Below are 24,882 nucleotides of genomic sequence, written 5' to 3'. Positions count from 1 at the left end.
AGTATTTTAAATGGTAGAAATGAACTGGTTTATCATAGATTTTTTGCATTCATAGTCCTCACTCTCACAGGAATGAAAAATGAAAAGCCATTGTATTTGCAAACCCTAAGAGCTGGTTTGAGCACTTGCGGAGAGACAGCCTGTACGAATTACGTCTTTGTCAGATCCAGCCAGCTCTGACGCATGCGCACTTCTCGCATATTGGTTCATATTATTTTGGCGGTAAAAAAGCTCTACTTGTGCTACGCACGTCGCGCTGCACTTTTGGTCGGGAAAAAGCACCTCACCTAATTCGACCTTCGAGAATCGATTGGTGTGCTCAGAAACTTTGTCAAAGTTGGTCTTTAAATTAACCAGTTATGAGTAAAAAATTAGGGGAATGACAGAGCAAATTGAATTTTTGGCGCAAAAACCTTTCATGTCTGCGAATGATTGTGATTGTTCGAACCCCTGGGTGCCAGAAGAAGAAAAAAACAGGAGAGAGTGTCAATTCCCTCGTCTTTGGCGCAAATTTCGCTGTTCAATTATTCTGGTCACACGCGGGTATCTCATATACATACATTCGGGCGTCCGCACCCTGCTTGGATGGCGGACACTTTGTATGTGTCTCGAGGACACAAAAGGCAGGCGAGGGATATACGTATTCCAGCGCGAGAGACTGAACAGGCTCCGATTTATTTGCATGGACGTGCGAGTGTATCGAAGATTTTCCGACGCCACTCTCTCACCAGATTTTTTCCTCAAGCATCTCTATTGTGCACCCAATTTCTTCTGCTATTGTTGCATTCTCTTCTGATGGAGCCGAGAATAAAGCATTTTTATGTTCAAAAGTGCCATAAAATAACGTTTTGTCCTGTACAAAGCAGCTGCAGGGGATTTTCGATTCATGACAAACCTTCCCTCTCCAGGTTCTCGTTTTTCATCCTTATTGTTTCCATAAATAGGTCCGGAAGTTTATAACTCTTCGTTGAAGTCACTTATTTTTAAAAAGCCAACAATGGTTTAGGAAGAAGTTAGAAAAAGAATCATACATAAAAGAGATTTATTGACCAGGATCGAACACTTGACGTTTGCCCACCCAGAAGATTTCGCTGTGAAACGTGTTTTTTTTTGTTGCAACACAGGGTCAGCTTTTGTTATGCCTGTAAGTTAATGAAAATCGTACAAGAATAAGGAGCTTTCCAAAAGAGGAGAACCCTGGAATACAAAAACAACCCGTACAGCGGGTAAGTGTGGGAAAGGCTATATCAACAAAAGGCACAAATTGCCACCTTGTGACAAATTAGAATGCCACAAAGTAGTGCAGAAAATGGGAGATCACAGTTAGACAGCAAGGGTAAAAGCCATTCATATATCACAAACCAGAGAATAAATGAACTGTATAAAGTGTGTGATCCATTCATTTTTTAGACTTTGACCCTCACACTGCTTACTTGATCATCCGATGGAAACTCAGAAAAAAAACCTAATATTTACAGCCAAATAGTGATTAATGTTATCTTTTCACCCGTTCTTCGTAAAAACAGTGCTCTCATCGATGTAGCTTGCTATTATTGTTTTTTTGCTCAATTGAATAGAATTTTCCTCAAATACACAAATACACGAAAGGTTAGGGATAATTTTTTTGCTAAACAAAGAAAAATAGTAGAATAATATTTTAAACCGTTAGAAAGGACACAAAAGCTTGGTTTAAAAAAATAAACAGATAATAAAAAAAATGAGAGTGCCAAAGTTTTAGACTCTGATAAATCAACTAGTGTTTACAAATTTAAGCAATTTTTAAATTTACTAGTGAAAAATGCAAAAGACTCAAAATGCGCAAAATCTACTATTTTTGAACTATTTGTATTTATCTGAATACATGTATACTTAAAGCCTCAAAAAGCAAAAAATGCCAAAATCTTATTTAACAATGTATTTTTTGTTATTTAGTGGGGAATTTTCGGACCCTGGTTGCGTCTGCACTCTTGATCTTTACATGCAAACGCACTGGCTGCTGATGAAAAGCTTGTTAATGCAGCTTTTTAGTTTTCCGGCGGGCTGCTCCCTCTTCTCTTTTGTGCCGGCGTGTGAATAGCCGGTTTTGTGCGCAAATTTGCAGCTATTCTATCGCGCGCGAGACGGCGTTAAATTAGCATTCGAAATAAAAGCGGGGAGCGAGCGAGCAGCCGAAAGATGAGAGCAAACTGTTTGAAAGTAAAGCGCCGCAAAATAAAGCATAACGAAGCCCGCGCTAATGCAATGAATTCTGAGCGCCCGCGCCGAAAGAATACTTTTTTCGTACAAACGGTGGCTCAAAAGCTGACGGGAAACTTGCAGTTTTTTGCTCTCAAGCTGGCATGAAAAATCAGGCAGCGCTAATATGTAGGATAATTTACGACAGGCATATTATTATTCCTTTTGATAAGATTTGATTATGAGGTTTATAGCGGTGCCGCACCGCAGCTCCACCGTTTGTGCGTGATTGTTGCATCATTTATTGTTGTTGTTCCGTTTACGCGTGCATTATTTTAATTTCATCATTCTTGCTCTGTCGTCCAACTTAGACGCAACGTTCGCAACGAAATTTGCTTGAGGTCGTAAAGAAATGAGCTGACCAAACTAAAATTTGGGAAAATCACGAACTTTATGAGCATCATTCGATTCGTCTCGCAGAGCAAAATTTTAAGTTTATTTAAATCAGGCGATTTTTAAAAACACGTGGCAGTTTGAAAATTGTTAAAATGTAGACTTATTTTGGAAGTTTGCAACTAGCGCACCGTAGAAATGGGACCTAATCCATTGGAAAATTGTCACCTTTTATAAAAACCATCAAGAGGAAGCGTAAAAACATAATAATTTTCGGCATTTAAAAGCAAAAAAGGAAATAAAAGTATGTTTTATATTCTTAAAATAAATGTTAAAAAGGTTTACATATTTTGAATTTTTCAGCAGCCAATTCTTTCTTGTGATTGGAGGATTTTGCATCACGTAGCACAAGCAGAAAAAAACAACACTCGATGCGACGCAACAAAGAGGCAAAAAGGGATTGCGACAATTTGCAGCGATCCGAGCTTCCTGATTGCTGCGGCATTCACCTTGGAGTGTGTAATAAACGCATTTGGCGCGAAAGTGAAATCATGTGCGCCGTCATACGGGAGAGGCAGCCGAGCGTGAAAGGGGGATGAAAAGATTTTTGTATAGATTCTAATGAACTGTGTGATGCTGGAACAAATAAGCGACCATCCCGGCGAAACTTGCTCTCGAGTCGAGTCGGGAGGCGAGGGTGGCGCGGAAAAGTGGAAGAAATGAAGTGCTAAAGAGAGCGAGAGAGAGCGAGAGAGAGAGAGAGAGAGAGAGAGCAAGAGAGAGGCTGGGGAGCGGGCTGGTGCGGCCGCCGCCGATAGATAAAAGTGTCACCCCCTTCCATATCGCCGGGCCCACCCGTCGTATTTGCCCTCTCCTAATATTGACTGTGAGAATCAAGCGATGATTAGAATCAAACCGTATTATTTGTGTGAGCGCGCGAATGTGTGTGGGCGAGCGAGCCGAGCCGAGCAGCCTCTCCAAAAATAATAAAGCGGCCCATTGTCACGCGCTTTTATGGCTGGCTGATTTGAAATATACGCTGGCAAGCAGATAGCATCGGCACCTCGCGCCCGCGCGCGAAACAATTACCGCACCAGCCGCGCCAACAATGCCAATTTGCACCCTCCGCTGCTCTATTTTTCGTCCCCTGCAAATTCTTCGGCGGCGCATCATTGCGGTTCCACCGGCCGGCAAATCGCGGCTATGATTGACATTGGTTTTTTTTATATTTTACAAAACACAAAAACCATGGCTATCTGCTACGGAGACATTGAAATTGACATTCTTCAGATTTTATCCTCAAGGTAACGTTTCAAGATTGAATTTGACCTGCATGAGTAAACTTCAGGCAAATATTCAAGTTTAAGCCTCCAGGTGGATTTTAAATTTAAAAAGAAATAGTCAGAACTGTGAACACCTACGCTTGATTCTAAAAAATTTAAGATTTTAGCTAAAAAAAACAGTTGGACAAGCTTATGAAGAGCGGAGAAATATTTTCGATGACATCAATCACGTTATTAATGAGTCACTTTCCGCGGCCAAAATATTTTTAAAACTGGTTGCTGCAGCATTTTTAATTTTTCCACTGCTTTTCGCAAATAACAATTTATTAGTTATAGAACGTGAGCAGTGCACCGGCAGCCCAGCTTCCTGTTGCTTTGTCACAATGCCACGCAAAATTCAACCATTGGAGTGATTCGCTTTCCATGTAATGGCATTCCCTCACTGACTCAAAAATCATGCGGGTTTCTAATCATTTTTAGATTGAAAATTCTTTAGTTTGATTGCTGTATTTACTATTTTTTCTAGGCTTTTAGTCTACTTGAAATATACATTTTTGAACGTTAACATGAAGCTAAAATTTCAATTTTGTCCACAAGGGAATAAGTGGAATTAAGATTGCACGTGGAAATAATATTTTAAAGATACATATTAGTTAAATTAGAAAATCAATATCTAGATGAAATGTGCAATTTTTTCTAATCGTTCGGCCAGTATTGAAATAATTTTTAAATTAATGGAGAGGAACAATAAATAATTGCTTATTAGCCAAGATGAATTTTGAATGTATTCTTGTTAAGTATGAATCCTATGTATTTTGTAATAGCCCAAATGTTACAAGTTACAATGAATTATCGTTTCTTGAGTCGTAATTTTTAATAAAATTTGACGATTTTTTGCCATTTTTATTTGCTTCACGAAAACAAACAAGTCAACATTTAAGATCTAAATAACTCCGCCCTAGAAATGAACAACTGCATATCACATAATTCTTCATTAGTTTTTAAGTAATTCAATACTGGCCACGATATGTAGGAAAAATTTCTAATTTCATCTAGAAACTCATTTTCCAATTAAAAACCTTAAAAATTTTGCACGTATTTCCAGCAGATATTTCCCTCCTCTCCACAGCAATCTCAGAATAATAAAATTAAAACTCAATTAAATAGCCGTAATTGGTACTCGTTAATTGCGAGTTGATTTATGGAGCATCGCGTGACCAGCGGCTGCTGCAAAATTTGTGGAAAGCAATTTCTAGTTTGCATCTCTGCGCCGAGAGAGCGGATTGAAGGTGGACTCAGGCAGCAGATACGACAAAAAAGTGCGGAGCGACGAGAGGCGATATTGTAGTTAATGCGACACAAATGAGAAAAGCGGCAAGTGAACAGTGCTAAATGCAATCAGTGTTTTGTGGCACGGGTGAGCGGGCGTGCAGCGCCGCGGGCCGCCCGCCCTCGCCTCTGTCTCGCCGCCGCCGTGAAAAAGCTATTCCACGCTCACTTAACCACAATCCAGCGCGGGCAAATTGCGAATTTGCCTGCCTGCCAGCCTGCCAAGCCTGGCCTGGCACGTGCGATGCCACCAGCTATTCATTTTCTGCTCGAGATCAGCCAGCTCATCTTGTTGATTGTTCAATTATGAAAGGCGTCAAAGAGGAAAATGCGATCTTAGAGGCAGCCTCCGCCGCAACGCACCCGACACTTTCTCATTTTGTACTTCTAACGAGCGAGCGTTCTCCTGCCGACCTGAACTGCCCAAGGCTTGAACAACTTTTTTCACAAAAGTATATTTATTTTAAATGGTTGAAAGATGTAAATATATGTATATACGTATATAGGCAGAAACACACAAACTTTCGGCTCACAAAAATGTTTATTTTTCCCAGTCCAGACCACTCATGTAAACCATGGAGGGGAAAACCGTTAAAATTGATGCATTAACCATCCTCAATTCATCCTTCGCATCACCCTGAACTCATTACAAAAGTAGTTGAGACAAATCTGAGAAAAATTCCGTTTATTAGGAATCAGGACTGCTGCTCGCTGTGGTAAGGAATTTTTTTATAAATCACTGCGAAGGAGACAAAAGCAGAGTCGGTAGGGGGTGTATATGAGTCCCGCTTGCCCCTTAGAATTAAATATTCTTTTTAATCAGAGTCCATGTGCACACGTGCCGGGCAACTGGTGGGTATTTCAAAACCCGGGATTGCTTTGGATTAGCCGAAATTAAAACAAGAACAAGTGCTCCAATTGATTCTGTAGTTTATCTCTTTGCACAATTTTTAAATTTTATTTCCTGACCAAACAAGTAAAACAGGGAAATATCTCTTCCAATTTGGGAATTTTTCTCCAATAATTGGTTTTAACAACTTTTTCACAGTCAGATCAATTGTTTATAAGGCCAAAAAAATTAAATGAAACAGTTTCCGAAAATTATGTACGATTTACTAACATTTCAAATCTTAATAAAACTACAAAAAATGAACATTCCCTTTTTTTAAGGTTAAATGTCGTAACATTGCTATAGCTAACTTTTTGAAGATTTTTAAATTAACATCAATTGCTTTGTTGGTTCCAGAAGGAATCATTTGATTGAGTTGATTGTCTGAGCTGTCTGAAGAATCGTTGAATATTCAGCATATAGTTAGAATTCCAATTTTTCGCAAGAGAATTTTGGAAAAATAAATGCCTGTAGGCCGGGAATATTAAGTTTGTTGTAGGAACATTCAGTCTCAGGATGGAAGTGAGATATTTTCATACATTGTACTGCCCAGAAATTGATACAAATTTCGAAAAAATCATTGGATAAACTATAAGAACAAACCAGTGCTCGAACAATTTTGTTTTTAGGGTAAATTTGTTCTTAATCTCTCTTGTTTCAAATGAACTTTTCGTATTACATTTCAATTTCCTGGGTGGAAAATTTCTCACTTCCATCTTAGGATTTGATTTTTATATACCTATACAACCTTCAAAATAGTTAAATAGATTTTAGCAATATAGATTTATCCTTCATGGCTTCAAACTTTGAGAAACGTCGGCAAAAGAGAAATCCGATCTCCGCGGTCCATTCAAGGTCCTTGAAACTTTGCAGTTTATTTCGCAGAGAAGACGAGGCCGGCAACCGTTTGGGCGTGTGCGTCGAACGGGTTGCATACCAGCGGACAGACGGGGGTAATAGAAATTTCCTGCGCGGACAGACAAAAGGAAAAGGGAAGCTGGAAATGCAGGCACACAGTAAAATTTAAAGAAGTGCGGGCGGCGCACAAAGGGTTTTTGTTGGGCGCGTGTGAAAAGGTGCATTTATCTGCGGCGAGCAGCAGCTTTATGCGCGCACTATCCTCCACGGGCGGTTGGGTGGGCGGAATCTGCATTAAACACATTTTAAGAGGCGCGTTGGTGCGCGGGCCGCGCGCGCGATGATGAGCCTTTTGAGCCCGAGAGCGCGATAAGCGGCGTGTTACAGGGATGGTTTTCGCGTTCGCCGCTGCCACTGCTACTGCTGCTGCTGCACGGGAGGAAATTTTTATTTGGAATTGTATTATCACGCAGGCAGCGTCAATATGACAAGGCTGCTGCGAGAGCCAAGCCGGTGAATAGGACGAGTCGACGCTGCGATGTGATAAGAGACACTCGGAGTCGCGCACTCTTTCATATAGCCAGCCGTGTATGTAAAAGCAGGCCCACCCCACAAAAGCTCTGCTCTGCCAGGGCCGGGGAATATATAAAGAAAGTTCCATTGTGGGACACGCGCAAACACAAAGAAAGAGGCCACGCCTTTTGTTACTCGCGCTGATCATCTCTTTGTGTTGGTTGGCTAACAAATAATAGCCAGCGCCGCACACATCGCACATTGCCGCGCGTACGCCGTAGACAATGCAATCAATTTTTAGGGGCTTGTTCCGCACAATAGCGCTGCATTATAAATCAATAAGCGCACTTGATTCCCATCTCACCGCGCGTGCACCACATTCGTGCCACCGGCAATGCACTCTTCTACTCTTGGCCCCGAGGACAAACCAAGATGTGAAAGAATGCTTTTCCCTCTCCGTCCTTCCAACCTGTTCCTTTCTTGTTCTGATTGATTTTCTTCCAACAACTGTATTTAGTTATGATTAACTATTTGTTTTTAGTGTTTCTACTTTTGTAAAAGCTTCAATCTGACTTTGATGAGGATGAGTTTGAAGTTAAATAGTTTTAGATAGGAGAAAAATTTTAAGTTTGGAATGAGCTTGAATTTTCGCATTAATAATAGTTAAAGCGGTTTAAGGTAGAAAAATTCTACAAATTTAGAACTTCATAAAAGATTTTGATTTGTAGATCAAAAATAATTTTAATTGAAATTTAAGAGATGAATCGATCGATGGGTAATTTTATACATTCTAAGAAATATTAACTGTTTTCTTTATGGGAGCTTCGCTAACACTATCAAATTAAAAACATTTCCATTGTAATCTTACTTGTATTTTTGAGTAGTGCTCGAATTAAAAAAAAATAGTTACACAAATCTAAAAGAAATTCCTAATGTGAAAAGAAACGATTAATGTTTCAGGTTAGGTTTGAAAGAAAGATCTATTTCAGTGTGCAATGATTTTTCCATATATTTTAATTTTCAACAACTCACAGGAAAGGGGACTTAACTGAGAACACATTTCCTTGAAAAAGCGAGTACAAACAATTCATTCATTCGTCACCAGACACTTTTTTCTTGCTCGTCGAAACACGCAAAACATTTAAATATTGTTCATTCCTCCAAACATTTATACATTTATAAATAAAAAGACTTGATCACTGATATGTGTTGGAAGTGAATCCATCCAAATTGAGGAACAACAAAAATCCACGCAGGAATGTTTAAGTTTAACTCGCTATTTAAAGGACACGGACAATCGAATTGACACATTAATTGATACTATAAAAAATATGCAAATTTATTTCAAATATTTAAAAAAAAATATTGAGAAACGACATTTTAAAATGTCTCAAAAAGATCCCGACTTTTATTCACAAGACGTTGTGTTCACTCAGCACGCCTGCCATGGCTTCCACTTTTTAACTTGTAAAAACAAATAACAACTGTGACGAACTATATTGTTTGTATCAACTGTGTTTTGCCCATTACATTTTTCCATTTATATATCTCTGTTAAAAATTAGTGACTCTTTTGAAGCTGCCATTAAGAAATTGAGAACGTGTTTTTTACTATCTTTTAATATTAATAAGTCTGTGGTAATTTTTTTTTGTTAAATAAAATATTCATGCGAATAATAAAATAAACATCTGATGCATAAGTATGTTCTAAATTGCTCTGCTGATCCGCAAAAAAATTACTTTTGAATCTAAATTGAGCCATGGTTGTTATGGAATGATTGGCAAGAGTTCATATATTTATTTGTTTTAGAAGAACTACGCAATTTTGATTTATGATAAATCATATTTTTATTCAAACAATAAATCATATTTTTATTCAAACAAAAATGAAAACTGATAAATTTTAAATTCAGGATCCCAGAAAATTGGTAAAAACGCCTTCATTTTGAATTACGAAATAAGTCTTCTTTCAGTCCTTGCCTTCTTGTTAGACAAGATATCAGCACGACTAGAAAAAACTGTAAGAGTGCTTTTCAATTTCAAACCGTCCGTGTCCTTTGAATCCTAGCAAGTCCGTATACCGAACATTTCGGAACCACAAAAAACAGGCCGAGGGAGAACACAGAGAGAGGCCTACACCGAGTTGGAGGGGGAGGGGGATGCCGAGTCCTTTGGCTGCACCTGCAGGGACAGCGCGATGGGCCTGGGGATAGCAATGCGCAGCGGCTGCTCGTGCTCGAAGGGCGAGGGGAGGTGGGAGTGGGGCGCGGGCGGGGAGCACTCGCTGCACTTGGACACGGGGGCGCACAGTGCGGGGATGCTGCTGAACTTGGTCGGCGCCTTGCCGGGGCAGCCAGGGTGCGGAGGCGGTGGCGGGGGCTGAGGTGGAGGCACCCCTTCAGCCGGCGACCTGCGCTCGCCCTCCCCTCCGTCGGACGTGGCTGCCGCGCGGCTGAGGCACGAGTCGAAGAGGCGCGGGTAGAAGGGCAGCGACGGCTGGTAGGGGAAGCAGAGGCCCTGCAGACGGTGCTGCTCAAGCAGCTGCTTGCCGCCCCCGTCGGCAGCCTCCGCAGCCAGGGGCGGTGGAGGCGGGAAAGGGAAGAAGGAGCGCACTACCGCGTGGTGGAACGACTCGAGCGCCGGGTTGAGGAAGCCGCCCTGGAACGGGTAGAAGAGTCTCTGGCCAGAGCCGGCCGCCGCCCCCGCAGATGAGGGATTGCTTCCGGGGGCAGACGCCGCGCCCCCCGCCTTGCCCAACTTGCTGGATGACACTGAACTGTGCTCCTTGCCTTTCAGGTTGCTCTTTGGCTTCCGCCGTGGTCTGTACTTGTAGTCAGGGTGCTCAGACATGTGCAGTGCCCTGAAAAACAAGATAATTTTATTTTTAAACAGAAAGAAAACGTTTTTAATACAAAATTAACAATTGGTTTGAAAAAACTTAGTATCACCGATTTTTATAATCTAATAATAAAAAGACACGAATGGATGATTTATTTAAAATTTTAATTTTTTGAATCACTATGCTCAGCAAATCACCAGGTCCTAACAACACCGCCGAGCGGATAACATGGGGCCCTAGTGGCCACAGAGGAGCTTGAGGCCATTTTTTCGCATCCTCCGAGATTTGTTCAAAAACGCTAGAAATTTGGCGAGTTATCGCCGGCGCGCTCTTCAGCCCTATTTGAGGATTTTGAGTCTCTTTATTAATCACCTTTGCCATCTCTGACATTATAGGTAGCCAGTAATAGATCCCCGAAATGCTAAAATATCTCTAATTGCGCATTGACACTCCAGAGAAAGCCAAAACCGTGAGAGCCAACGGGCTGGTCTATATATCGACCATAATATTAATTTCTAGATTTCGATAGAATGAAATCTCTTTATTTTTTTTAACCAAATTCAAAATTGAAAGGAGGACCGTTTGTTTTAGATTTTCTTCACAAATTGCGGTGACTACAAGGCAAAACCTTTTTCTATAGCAGCTACACTCATTAAAATTTCCAGGAATTCCAGCGGCACGAACGGGATAGCAGTAAAAATGCAAATAATACAACAGCTAGAGAGAGCAGAGGCGAATTTGAATTGATAATGCCAGCGGTGATTGCAGAGAGTGCAGGGCTGCCGAGTGCAGGCGCGCGGTTTAAAATGGTTGGTTGGTTGGCGAGTGAGCGAGCGAGTGAGCGTGTTTTGTGTTATTATATGGCGAGGATGCCGTTCTCTGCTGATATAACATTTAATGCGATTAAAAGTCACAAATACAGACACAATGGAAATAAAAGAAGGATTAGCGCTCCTCTCTGCCTCTCTGGCTCGACGGCTCTGCCGCTCGGCGCTCAATGCACTTCTCGCTAGCCGCCTCTTGTCTCCACTCTCGCACTGCCTGCAATAAAATAAATGTGCCAAACCAAAAGCCAGCTAGCTTGGGGTGCTGTGTCGGTGTCGCTGGCGGAGCTAAACAACTCTCGTCAAAGGCGCCAATTTGCTTTTTATCCAACATGTAAGATGAACCCGCGGTTAAAAGAGAAAATAAATAAGGATATTATGAAATTGAGACGGATCGATTATTTTTTCTAAGCTTCTTCACCGGGATCATCAGATAAAAGCGTGAATGATCTAATTTATAGAGCTATTTAATGTTAAAGATGGTTCCTACCTGATTTATTTTAGTAATTTGATGTAGAAGAGGAAAATAACACCAATTTTCATGTAACTGTATATATATATAACAATAAATTTTAGATGCTTTACTCGTCATAGATATTTTTAAAAATCTTTTTCGAACTAGAATATTCTTGAAAATTTAAACATTCACACAATTGACATATATATGAGTCTCTCGTATTTATGTAGTTTGGAAACCGACTAATTTACTCAAAATTCCCTTTTTGAACAGTTGACTATTTACGAAATATACCGTCTAAAATTCAGTGCCCTGGAAATAAAAATTCCTGCCTCTCTGCTACGTCCATAGCTATATAAATGTTCAGTGACATCCATGGGAAGTTAATTTTTTGGGCTACCACGGACTGTATTATTTTCTGATAAACAAAACCGCCATTGTTGCTTTGACTATTTTATTCTTAGAACCCAGCTCGGCTCATTTGCTTAATGGAATTTAATATTCGATTGAAAATTGAAAATTTTGGGTTTATTTTTCCAAGTTATTACTTTAGACAAAACGATTGCGAACAATGAACAAAAAGTCAAATATAGCAAAAAGGTCAATTAATTTTAGGTTCTTCGTGGCATAATCGACCTGAAAAAGTTAAAAACCTTTTCCCCAGCAGGACAAAAACTGCTTGGATTTAATATATACAGTCGCTTAAAGAAAATTAAAGCAAAATAATTCTTACAAACAAGATGACTTTTGAGACGGTTTTGGGCTCAGTTCAGATATTTTTTAGAAGGTTCTAGAGCTAATTTAGGCTGTTTCAAAATACTTGGTGATTTTCTTGCCATTATTTTTATCACGTTTCCAAAGTTATTTGATTTATTAAAAAGTAAACAGATTTTTTTAAAAAAATCTCTGATCATTTGAAGATTTAAACTATTTTAAGCAACGCAATGCATCTTTCCATAGAAGCGCTTATGATATATTGAGTGTGACTTGAAATAGTAAATGGTTTACAAGCAATTTATATAGATTTAGACGCACAGAAAAAATAGTTGACTGTCTTCAATTGCCAACCTTTATTCATTATTTTAGAAAAAACCGATTTGTTACGACAAATCTTGATTTCTCTATTATTTGACAAAATTTCTACCAGGAAATCTCCTACAGAGCCCAAAATACTGTTTTAACATCGCGAACCCACAATTTACCAGAACACATTTTGAGACAAAATTTCAGGTATGCCTTTTAAAATTCCTCTCAAATTTGCGAGGATAGGAAGAATGTTATCAGTCTAATCAAACCTGAGTCCTTAGTTGGTCTGAACCTTTTGCCCAAAGGCCCAAAATTGTATTACTACTTAATTTTATTAATATTTTTTATTTTATAATATTTTATCTCACCTCAGTCGCTTAGCCTCGTCGATGAAGGGTCGCTTCTCAGCTTCATTGAGCAACTTCCACTCGCAGCCGAGCCTTTTGCTGATCTCCGAGTTGTGCATCTTGGGGTGCTCGAGGGACATGCGGCGGCGCTGGCCGCGCGACCACACCATGAAAGCGTTCATGGGCCGCTTGATGTGTGTGCCGGCGCCGTGCTGCAGGTCTCGCGGCCCTGGCGAGTCAACCGACACCAGGTGGCAGTGCTCAGGAGGTGGCGAGCCCTGCTGGAAAAGGGCCTCGGCCTGCCTGCTGCTCGGCTGCATCATCCTCTGCCTCCGCCTGCGGACACACAAAGCGCCACTCGCGTTAGTCACTGTCCCGTGCAGCACTCAGCTCTTTCTCTTTCCGGCCGCGTGATAATTATTGCTACTGCTTTTCACGTTCCCATTGTGCGTGTATGTTTGTGCTCGCTGCCCGGTCGGTGCTTAACTAGTTTGACGCCTCTGACATCTGTCATTCGACTGATAAAAGTGTGAATTTCTATTTCTAATTCAAGATGATCAGATTAGCAGTGATATTAGACGCAACACTATTTTGTTGAATGGAAAATATGCACCCATGCCAGGCGATAAGTGTCTGATAATTGTTGCGAAATAAATTTACATAAAATAAATGCTCAAAGCTATACACACATCTTTGAGCGAGATAAAGATTTTTTTTCAATTATTGTAACACAATCAATAATAGCTAATAATACATTTCATCGACGTAATCATTTTTTGGAATTTTTATATTAAAAAGAAAGAACTATGCAACGTAATATTTGCTGTCTTCTTATCTTATTTTTAATTTTTGTCTTTAAGTAATTTTAAAACATCAAAGTTAAAATTGTTCTAACAGAATTGTAATTTTTAGGCTGCGTCACCAGAACTTTGCGTGGGAAAATTTCTGCTTTGACGCTGACTGAAATCATCACACATCAGCACATATGATATTTGCGCAAAATGCGAACACGTAGCTTTTGTTGTGATGTATAAGACAGGTGGACACGTTTCATAAAATTTATTGTGTCCACTCACACACATCCTTTTTTCCGCTCTCTAATCGCTCCGAATATCAGCATATATTTTGGACTAAATTTCAGCAAATTTTTCATCTGCGATTAGACTGTCAGCGTGTGCACCACTTTCAAGCCATAAACTTGGCTGAAGGAATTCGTATTCGCATTTGACGAGCATCAGGTGAGCCTTTTGCAGCCACACAAAGCACAGGGCTTCGTCACCACGTCGCTATAGGGACGCGGTGCCGTATCAATTTATGGATAAAAGAGCATGATGATGCTTTTCAGTTGAATTTGAAATAGATTTTTACGAAGAAATTGAAACGAAACAGGTAGCGATGCTGGGAAAGGAATAATAATGCTTCAAAGCGACAAATTCAGTTGTGAGACATATTTTCGGAAGGGTTTGGGTAAATTTCAATTGATGATTATTTGTTAGTTTAAAAAGAAGAAACGGTTACAAAATTTACTTTCAAATTTTTGAGGTTGCTCTTTGCATTTTTACCTGATTTTCCTCTTAAAAGTAGCAAATATTTATATGATATTTTCAAAATGTTTGGATTTCATTTTCAATTTTTAGAACCTATTGAAAACATTATTGTTTCATACATTACGATGTATGAAAATAATAAATTTATTATTTTCAAAATCAGAACTCGCAGACAGAAAAAATGTTTAAGTGGATTTTGACTTCGAATTTTCAATTAAAGAGAGTCAACTACTTGAACACAAAAGAGCTGTTAGATAAATAAATGTTTTTCATGTTTCTGCCATATTTTCCGGTTGGATTGCGATTCATCTCGTCAAGATCTGTTCAACATTTTAAAACAATTGTTGGGGAAACAGGCGGAAAAATACGCTTAGTTTGCAGCAATCTTTTTCAGAAATTTACAATGCTGCACCTAGGTTCATTTAGATTTTAAACGAAACCTTATAGGGATATTGTCAACATTTTAGGGGGTTTACGTGTCAATCCTGTTTAACGAAACGTCGTATATTTATTCCTCAATGATGCAACCTTATGTAATGACAATATAAAATTAATATAATATATATATCACTAGTCGAAATGGGGACTTTGCTGAAATATAAATCTACAATTAATTGCAGAAATATCTGTTATTCTGAATTATTGCAATTTTCTATTCTCATGAAAAGGGGCTGCATTATTATCAACAGTTGAGGGATAAACTGATGACGTTTCATCGGCGAGGAATACAATATCCGCAACGAGACAATTGCCCTAGAGTGAATCAATCGCTGACATAAACATCAGCGCACAATATTTTCTCGAATCAATTTTAGATTCCATTGAACTTAGCCAGGAATTTACTTTCGCAAAACATCTCTGCAAACTTTTGTCGAGGCGAGGTCCACCAATAAAACTAAAGTTAATTTTTTTTTAATACATGCTGGTTTCACCGACAGTGAGAAAAAACTTGGCACTCGATAAAAGCAGGTTGATGATGTTTTAAACAAAAATCACGATACAAAAATAGTTTAAAATGTTGATTCTTGTAAACACAAATGCACCTTAAAAATTTGGCAGTTTTTTTCACTACCGAAAATTTCACTGTATATTTAATTATCTAGAAACAAAAAATTGGGTATAGTTGGGTCATTTGATGGTCGTTAAAGCTGAAGTTAACCCTTTGAATTCAAAATATTGTCTCCTGGTTTTGGAGAAAACCAAACTGAAGGGAAAGGGTCGAAAATTGGAGCAGCAGTTAAAAAAAAAGGAATTTACCTATAGCGACGGTCAGGGTATCCAGCAGCGGACGCAAAAGACGCGAGTGCGGTGGCAGCGGTGCTAGTGGCGGCAGCGTTGTCGCGCACAAGAGCACAAAAGACGCGTCATTTTAGCTAATTAATACGGAGCACACGCGGCGGCAGCGGTGAGAGCGGAGAGAGTGGAGAGATGCTGGCTGTGGCTGGCGGAGGCAGACTGCACGGAGCCAAGCCAAGCCAAGCCAGGCCAGGCCAGCCCAATCGGCGGCGCTCCACCTCTAACATTTGCGCTCCTATTGCGAGCGACTTGTCTGCGCCCTCGACGTGCGCTGCTCTCCCTCCGCGTTATCTCTCTTTGTCGGCGCAGCGCAATTAGCCTTTCTTTTCGGACGCACGCGGTAGCGCCAGCCGGAAAAGCAACGTTTTTCCGACGTGTAATTGAGAGAGGGCACTTGTTTGCCCGCTCGCTCTCCTTTTCCGCCCATTGACCATCCTCCGATTGCTTTGTTTCCATCTCGCTCTTTGTCTGTTGCTCCAACAGTTGTAGCATTTTGTCCAGTGGGAAATTTTGGTCGTTGCCTTTTGTTCCGGTGCACACGCACGTCGCTCTGGGGAAATGCAGTTTTTGACTCCAAATTACGGGTTTTTGTGTTTTGTGTGAGGATGCTAGCTTTATGACCACACGCAGTCTGTTGTTTTGATCGGGATAAAATTTAATCAGTGCTGCGAGAGGGAAACAAAACAAACCAGCTACAAATTAGGCTATATTTTTATTTTTTAAATTTAATAAATTACGAGATGCCTATTCTCTATACTGATTTTAACGAGCACGAGGGCCTTTCTAAATAGAAAAAATTAAATACCACGTTTCCGTACTTGAGGCTAGCTGTTTCAGCCCTGCAGACCTCATCAGCTGTACTTAACCTCCAAAACAAAATTCATACCACAGTATTAGCTGCAGAGAATTCTGAATCGGCGATACGTACTGTATAGAGATCTCAGCCGCGTAATTTTTGGCTGAACCGGCTGTAGCCAAGTTTTGTCCCAACTGGCCCAGCGGCTGGACATTTTTACCGGTGGCTAGCGCGGCCGGCAAATTTTTAAAAGTGAAGTTTGATACTGTTTATCAGCCCGAAAGACCAGGGTTTGCCAATTTTGCAATGCGCAAAAATGCACCACTGGTTTTTTGCGTAAAAAACCAGCTGGAAAAACCCACCAGTCTTGGGTTTTTCCGCATTTTTCCGAATTTAACCCGAAAATAGTCAATTTTCGCTTGAAAAGAGTCTAAAATTTCAGAAAACTATGCAGAGTTTAAATTTTTAGTCTCTTGGTGGAACCAGTGGCTCTAATACTGATTTTGGTGATTTTGAAAAATCCATATTTTTGGCCATCCATCACGAGAATTTTTTATTTTCCATAAGAATGCATGTGTTTCGGAAAAATGCGCAAAATTGCAGAAAAACCCGCAAAAAAAGTTTTTTGCAATGCAGTGGGTTTTTCCGGAAAAATGCGGGTTTTTGCGAACCCTGCGAAAGACCGGGGGCTTTTATACCGATGACTGGCGTGGTTGGCAAATCTTGGCCAAATTTACGGTGGCTGACTATGTAACCTAAAATTTGCTGGCTGGTTGAAACATAGTACTTTTTTTCTATAATATTTCATTGTGTCCTAAAATTGCGGTTAAGTGGTAAAATCGTATTTTCTCCCTTTTCAACACTAAAACCGATAAATAAATTTTAAGGCACGCATATAAAAAACAAATAAACCATGACTTTGAAATTAAAAATTCAGAACGCCACCAATTTCGTTGTCTTTCAAACAAGTCATCTCCCCTTTTTGAGCGAAGCTGATGCGCCAACATATTTAACAAATCAGGGTTTGTATTAACCATATCAGTTCAGTCAATTCAACAAACATTTTCGCGGTCTTCCTGGAGCCGGAGCATGTTTCGAAAATAAAAAAGCGCAATGATTCGCATTTCCCTCAGCTGGTTTTGCAAAACTGCTTCATTAGTCGCGCTTTGTTCAGCGCTCACAATGCCGTCTGCGAATCGGATCAGGGAGCAATGAGGAGCTTTCCGATATTACTTTTGAGTGTGCGCGTGTATATTATTATTGCCTTTGGTTTGCTCGGCCGAACGAGCGGGGGTGACGCGTATTTTTACAAAGGGTGCGAGCGAGGGTTGCACCAACGCAGAGTGCCAGCCAGCGAGCAAACGAGACGCGTTGAAATCTATTTGTTTCCTTTGCAAACAGAACTATTGTGTTGTTATTTGAGCAACAGAGCAGAAAAGAGAGCACGCTGATATCTATATCTTGGCTGCTTCTCTCTCTCGGGCATAAAAGATCCGAGTGTATTTTCTCAGGCGGCTGATAAAAATTTGACACTGCTGTTTATTGTTCGCCGTGCGCGTTTATCAAATTCTGGATGGCTATATCGACTCGCGGGGAGCACCGAGATCACAAATTCGTCGCTCCGTTGAGCGAATTTAATAATTTTCCAGCTTGTTCGGCAGGAAAGCCATTAAAATACTGCAAACGCGAGCGCGGCTGGCTCGAATTTATTCGCAGATAGCAGCCAGTTTCCTGGCAATAATTAGAAACACAAGTAATACTCTATCAGGCGCGATAAGACGAGCCGTACAGAGCACACATCGAGCTGACGCGCACAATAAAGTGCATTATTTGCGAGCGCAATCTGATGCAAACTTTGCGCCGAACAAAACTTTTATGTAATCTCTTGTGTTTAATTGAAATCCGAGATAATTACAGAGACACTCACCAGCGCAGTACATCAGGCCAAAAGGGTTCTCTGCTTCAACACCGCTCTTTTCCCTCTTCCCACTGGCTGCAGCGACAGTTCGTACTCCTTGAATCTGTCAAATTCTGTCAGAGTCAGTTTTAATTATCAAAAATAAAGCACACACATTTTCTCGTAACGTCGCCTCTCCTCCTGCGAGAGCGAAGGCCTGGTTTTCTGCAAGGCAAGTTGGATGTGGTTCCAGTTCACCTCCAGTTGCTCCTGATGTTCCATCGATTTGTCACTGGTCTCCTCGGAGAACTGGAATGCAGCCATTGAAAAGCAGACTTTGCAAAAAGGTGTACATTGATAATAAAAATTTGCGGTATTAACCACAATTTTCCTAAATTGGTTTTGAGATGCATAAAAATAGGAAAGCACACTATTTTACAAAAATTGGTTTTATAAAGAACATTAATAAAAAAAACATAGGGAAACATATTATTTGCCATCAGAAATTCAAAATCCGGACTCATTTCCAATGTACTTTGCACCATTTATTAGTTCGTTTCATGAAATTTTTATTTTATTTCCTAAAGTTCAGAGATCGCCGAAAATTTCCGATGACAGTCAAGATATTTATTATTGCATGGGATTATCAAATATCAATTGATATTTTAAAAAAACCTCCAGAATATATTTAGCTGATTGTGTTTCGATTTGGCACGATGTCCAATTTATTCTTAATTAATTTAAATAGATAAATGGTGTTCTCAGGAGTTAATTATTTTTTTCCAGAGCTTTTTGCAGATCAAAATTTCTTATTGCTGCACATTGCACAAATAAAATAGCTAAATGGGAATTTCAAATTATTTTAAAAAGTTTTGACTTTAAAATTACATCTTTATAATTCTTCAATGGCCTTAAAGGGTAATTTTCATATCCAGAAATAGAATAAAAATTAATATTATGGTTTTATTGGAAAGATTTGTTTTCCTCCCCCCTTCAAGCTTGCAATTATTTTAGGTAATTTATAAAAATACATACACAAATCATCTATAATATTAGTAAAACCTTATTGTGATGAAACAAAAATAATTAACTCACAACGTCCACGAACTCCTCAAGGGCGACGAGCTGTGCCGTTTGAAGAAGGGCCTATTGCAGATAAGATTTATGAATGGCAAAAGCGCGCGCGAATGACTCACTTGAATGTCTGCTCCACAAAACCCATCCGTCATTTCCGCCAGCTTATTCAAATCGGTGTCACTTGAAATTTTCAGGCCGCTCGACAGGATTTGTAAAATTTCGCTTCTCTCGAGCTGCGTGAACAAATATTTATTCGAGTCTGAAAATTCAAAGTGGACGCGCGTACTCGTGTCGGAAGGTTGCAATGAAGCATGGTGTCGAAGCGGCCAGGACGCAAAAGTGCGCGATCTATCAAATCCGGCCGGCTGCTGGCAGCCAAAACCCACACGCCGGCTTCGGCGGGAGAATCTACCCCATCGAGGGAAGTCAGCAGTTGATTTACTACACGATCTGATACTCCTGTCGTGTCTCTGCCCCTCCTGTACGCGATATTTTGCAAAATCAATAAACCTGCTGCGAGAGTGGAAAAATTTATATTTTCAATCCACAAACCTTGGAGCCAGACTGTCGATTTCGTCAAAGAATAAAATGCACGGCTTGGCCGCTGATGCCCTAAAAGCACCCAACGTTTGAGAATTCAGTTGATTAAATGGGTGTTGGATGGGTTATTACGCATAAATATGAAGATTATTTTACATGCGAGGTTATTTATTTTAAGTTTTCAGGACAGCTTCGCTGTCGTTAAGAAATTTTTAAATTGATACATAAGAGACAAAGCAGCCTTGCTCTTCCCTTATAAAATATTTTTCAGTCTGGACAATCAGTGGGTATTTTAACTGCAACGTTAGCTGACAAGGCTTGGTATAAGCCAAAATTGCAATGGGAGCCAGTTCCCCAATTGATTTGTATTGATCTCCTTGCATAATTTTTAGGTTTCGCTTCCTGATCAAGCAAAATGGAAAATTTCCTCTTCCAACTTGGGAATTATTCATAATTTTTCCCGTTAATTTCGATTCTGTAGTTTTATAATTTTTATCATGCTTTGAAATTTTTAAAAACTATTTAATGTTAAATTTGTTCTACTAGCAGATTAATTATGGTCCACTTTTTCAAAATTGAAGAAAGTAGACTTTTTGCTCCTTGAAACCATCTTACACTCCAAATGTTATCAAATTTAGTTAAGATCAAAAAATTAAATTGGATTACTTTTCAAAAAGGTTCCTGACAGCCTCCTCACTGGCACCGATGAATTTGTTGAGCAGCTCCGGTCCCTTGATGTGGATCAAGTTCATTCCACTCGATTTGGCCAGTTCCACGGCCAGCAACGTTTTCCCTGTTCCTGGCATTCCGTAAAGCAAGGCACCCTTCTGCAGTTTCAGCGGATTGGTCGCGAACAAGTGCGAGTACTGAACAAAAATTTGTCACAAAAATCACACTTTTGAATTTATTACCCACCATGAATGGCCAAAATATCATTTCTGTCAGCTTTTCCTTCACGTCTGAGAGGCCGCCGACGTTTGGCCATCGTCCAGAGCTGCTGGCAGCGCCGTTTTGGTCGCCGATCCTAAGCAAGTTGAAATCCTTCAAGCTCTGAGACGTGAGGAAGTTTCTGGCGCTCGACAAATCATCCGAGGTGATCACAACCGGTTCATCACTTAAGACTTGAAGAGATCATCATTAATGTTATGAAATAAATCAGATTCGAATTTACTCATGCTTTTCAGTTTCTCAAACGTTGCTCGACCCGCGATATCACAGATGTCTTGGTAGTTGCAAATTTCAATTATTTGAGCGGAGTTATCTTCCAACTCATTGGTCCAGTTGCAATTTAGTTTAGTAAGGCACTGTTTCAATGCTTGTACTTTGTCCTCCTGGAATTTAGATATTAAACTTTTTTAAATCCCTTTCAATAAAAGGTTAATAATACCAGGCTCAAGTCTGGAATTGGGAATAGCTCTACTGGGATAGACATGTCGTCCCAAATTTTAACTTCCTGATCAGTTACGGCTGTCGTCACAACATAGCAATTGTGTCTTTTGCTGAAGGAGTAGCTCAAGTTCCAAATGCACTGCAGAACACTAGAATTTGCAAATTGAGGTTGAGCTTTTATAAGTAATGGTCTTTAATATCCTGCTACTCTATAAAAATATTTTCTTGCTAAAATTTTTATTTCTGCCAAGTAGAGCTTTACAGGCCAACAGTAAAGAACATTTTGCATTGTTGGCTATATATAGCAAGTGTTTAATTGAGTCTCTTTTTAGTGGATTTTAGCAAACAGTTTATCTCTCAAATTCGCGATACATAGTCAAATCCGGACCTTGCAACAGTTAAATTTCAGAACTTGCCAAATTTTACGAAAAATTTAACTAATTTGTAAATGATTTTCACTTGATTTTGATTAATCTCACCCCATTTGATCCAACGTTGTTTGAATTATGAGCTAAATTTCCCTTCTGGCGAATTAAAATCTGATTTTCAGTAAGGAGAATGTACTCGCCATTTTAATAGCTTTGCAAACTTTCAAGCTGATTTTCTCGCATATTTAAACAGTGCTCTGGAAACATTTTAGCTTTTACCCTTTATAAAGTATTTCAAGTATCAGTAAAATTAATTTTTGTAATTCTTTCTGTACAGCTTAACTTTGAATAAAAAATATACTTTTTATCACAGAACCATTTAAAAAATATTTAAATTTTATGAGGATCAATTTTGAACAAACCCAAGCCTGTATGAAGATTCAGGTGACTCGTGCACATCATGCGTCTGTAGAGGGAAGAACTGATCTATATTCTCAAAAATAATGATGCATGGGTCATGCTTTGTTCCTTCCAAAAATAGCTCCATCAATTTGTTCTTCAAAGTGTCCACAGTCTTTCCTACCAAGGATGTACTAATTAGACACAAAATAATTAAAAAACTAACTAAATTCAGTTACCCTTGAAAGCTTTGCAGTCCAGAGCCAAGTCATGCAGTTTTAGTGGTGGAGCCACCACCAGCTGGACAAACTGCTGAAGGAACGTCTCTACTCCGCTTCCGCGAGTTCCTTTCAAAACTGCTATTGGACTTTTGACGTGCGTTCGAGCATTTGTTACAAGGCTTTTCTTCAGATTATTCAGCAGTGGTAGCCAAGACCTGCAGATTAATAAGGATTTTAGTGGTTTCGCCTATATTTTGCTGAGTGAGAGTTGTTTTATTATTAGAAGTTTCTGTTTTTATTAAATTAAGGAAGAGCTTAAAAGGAAACTCCTAAGATTGTCAAAAATTCAGTTTTTGCTCAATTTAGCTAAAATTTGGATTGCAGACTTTGTCCAATGAAATAAATCAATCGTTGAGATATTTTAAATATTCTGGAAAAATGATACATTTCCAGTATAGTTCGAGGCTTTCTAAGTTTTTAATGGCTAATTGTACAGCAAACAAACCAAACATCTTATTTTGAAAGCCGAAATTTCCAATTTTATACGTTTTGACAATTTGTTTATGCATTGTTTTATTTTTGATCAAAATAAAATTTAATTGCTGCAAATTTAAAACTCCTGAGAACATACAAGCAAATATAAATTTTCTAGTTCCATCTAAGGAATTTGCTCAAGATATGTTTTAAGTAATATTGTTTAGTTAAAATCAATCTGTGTTTAACTGACCTAAAGATCTGATGATCAGGATGTTCTGCTTCAACCACCGCAGGCTCATTTTTAAGTTCGAATTTTCCCAGCTTGACGCCCATGTTGCAGCTTTCAATGCTCGTGGAGGACAAATTTGTGTGAGAACTTTTCATCTCGAATTTGACAGCCAAGTCGTTTTTGAGAGGAAACACTGTTTGCTTCACAACAAGCAGCTCACGGTTCAGCTTTTCTGCTAGGGATTTCAAGTCATCTTTCACGCTTTGAACCGGGTAATTTTTAGACACATGAACAATGAATTCAGTGTTGCGAACAATCTCAAGAGGCTCTAAAAATATCTTGCATCCGTCAAAAAATGAATTGGCTTGGTCCCTGGCTCTTTTATCTAGATAAATTATGGGAAGGTTGGACAAAAAGTCCACGGCTGGACTAACTTCTGAGTCGAAGATGAGTTGCAGGTGCATCGTTTTGTCGACGCTCAGAATTTTGCCTAGGGCAAAGAGGAAGCTCGGTTTGACACTTGGGTGAATTTTGGCGACAAAGGGTGTCACGTGAGGCTTTTCAGAAAAGATGACCCGGCACACTAGACCGGTTTGTATCTCCTCAGGGTTAGGGTCTTCCCAGGAACCTAATCCAGACACCGATCTAACATCTGAAGAGGGCAAAATATGTAGTTCAGTCTCATTGGTGAGAAGTGCTAGTTCACTCTCAGGAAGGATTTTTTCTGAAAAAAAAATAAACCACTGGATAATGATGGCACAAATGAAAAAAATAACTAGTTACCGGTATTAAGCGTGATGCTCACCATAGGAGAAATCCACACCACCACATTTTGACCACGTTTCACGAGTCGAATTTGGTCGAGCATAATGTACTCGACTTTGGTTGCGTTCATCACCTAAGACACACTGAGAATCAGTACAAAAGCACAGACAGTGAAATATCCTCATTACCAGAATGGCGTAGTCAGGGTCAGAAATAGTGAATATCACTTGACTTGATTTCGGAATGAGGTTATCGATTTCTGTCAGAAACAGCGACTCGCTTCCACCAAGTCCGATTGCTTTGGCCAATTTTTGCGACATCCCAACCTCATTGTCCTTCAAGTTTTTCAGAGGAGTGGCGTAGCAGGAACATACAGCAAGACAATTTCCTCTGGTCTCGTCACGTATTTCATAAACCTTCCCTTGCATCTGTGTCCAATAAATGCTGATAAGTCTACTAATTATTACAAAACTTTCGCATTACCGAGCTAACATTAATTGAATTTACGTGCAGGAAGCTGTCTTTTGCGTTAACAAATTTAACTGCCATCAATCGACCTTTTCGATTATCCATGACTGTTTTGGTTATGGTATGCAAATTCAAGCTAAAAAATGCATAATATGTACATAATTATATTATGTAGTCAAGAGGTTAATACATATTTGTGCCTAAATTTGTCACTTTTCACGTTTTAATTTTTGGGGACATAATTTTGTAATTTACCCAATTAATAGTTAAGAAGCCACATATTCAATTGATTTGCTAATCGGTAAAAATAAAACAGCGGAAGATAACGAAAACACTTGAGGAGTTCTTGAGTCACTGATGCAGCATAGTCCGGCCTAGTCATGCATCCTTTGTTTTCATCCCATCATATGATCAAGGGGCGTGTCACGTGAGAGATGGTGCTCGCCTGTGCTCGCCCCTGGCTCGCCCCCTCGACTTCGAC

General features: G+C 39.6%; 2 protein-coding genes across 2 annotated transcripts; both read right to left on the bottom strand.

Moving 5' to 3' along the window:
- Positions 1-9,572: 9,572 nt before the first annotated feature.
- LOC135936484 (transcription factor Sox-3-like) lies at positions 9,573-13,255 on the bottom strand. The gene is made up of 2 exons (XM_065479352.1): positions 12,954-13,255; positions 9,573-10,299 (listed from the first exon to the last, which is right to left on the bottom strand). Exons 1-2 carry the CDS (start codon positions 13,253-13,255, stop codon positions 9,573-9,575), a joined length of 1,029 nt encoding a protein of 342 aa, XP_065335424.1.
- LOC135948459 (peroxisomal ATPase PEX1-like) lies at positions 13,127-24,802 on the bottom strand. The gene is made up of 18 exons (XM_065497752.1): positions 24,657-24,802; positions 24,417-24,537; positions 24,122-24,361; positions 23,952-24,066; positions 23,190-23,892; positions 22,481-22,677; positions 22,265-22,421; positions 21,473-21,623; positions 21,257-21,416; positions 21,001-21,206; positions 20,752-20,951; positions 20,098-20,157; positions 19,832-20,024; positions 19,665-19,778; positions 19,564-19,614; positions 18,644-18,777; positions 18,499-18,592; positions 13,127-13,268 (listed from the first exon to the last, which is right to left on the bottom strand). The coding sequence occupies exons 2-17, from the start codon at positions 24,504-24,506 to the stop codon at positions 18,511-18,513; spliced, it is 2,853 nt and encodes a 950-aa protein (XP_065353824.1). The 5' UTR covers positions 24,507-24,537; positions 24,657-24,802; the 3' UTR covers positions 13,127-13,268; positions 18,499-18,510.
- Between the last annotated feature and the right edge of the window lie 80 nt (positions 24,803-24,882).

This window comes from Cloeon dipterum, chromosome 1 (genome assembly GCF_949628265.1).
Source record: "Cloeon dipterum chromosome 1, ieCloDipt1.1, whole genome shotgun sequence".
In the NCBI taxonomy this organism is placed as follows: domain Eukaryota; kingdom Metazoa; phylum Arthropoda; class Insecta; order Ephemeroptera; family Baetidae; genus Cloeon; species Cloeon dipterum.
The sequence above is the reverse complement of the archived record's forward strand: the minus strand, read 5'-3'. Positions and strand labels throughout refer to the sequence as shown.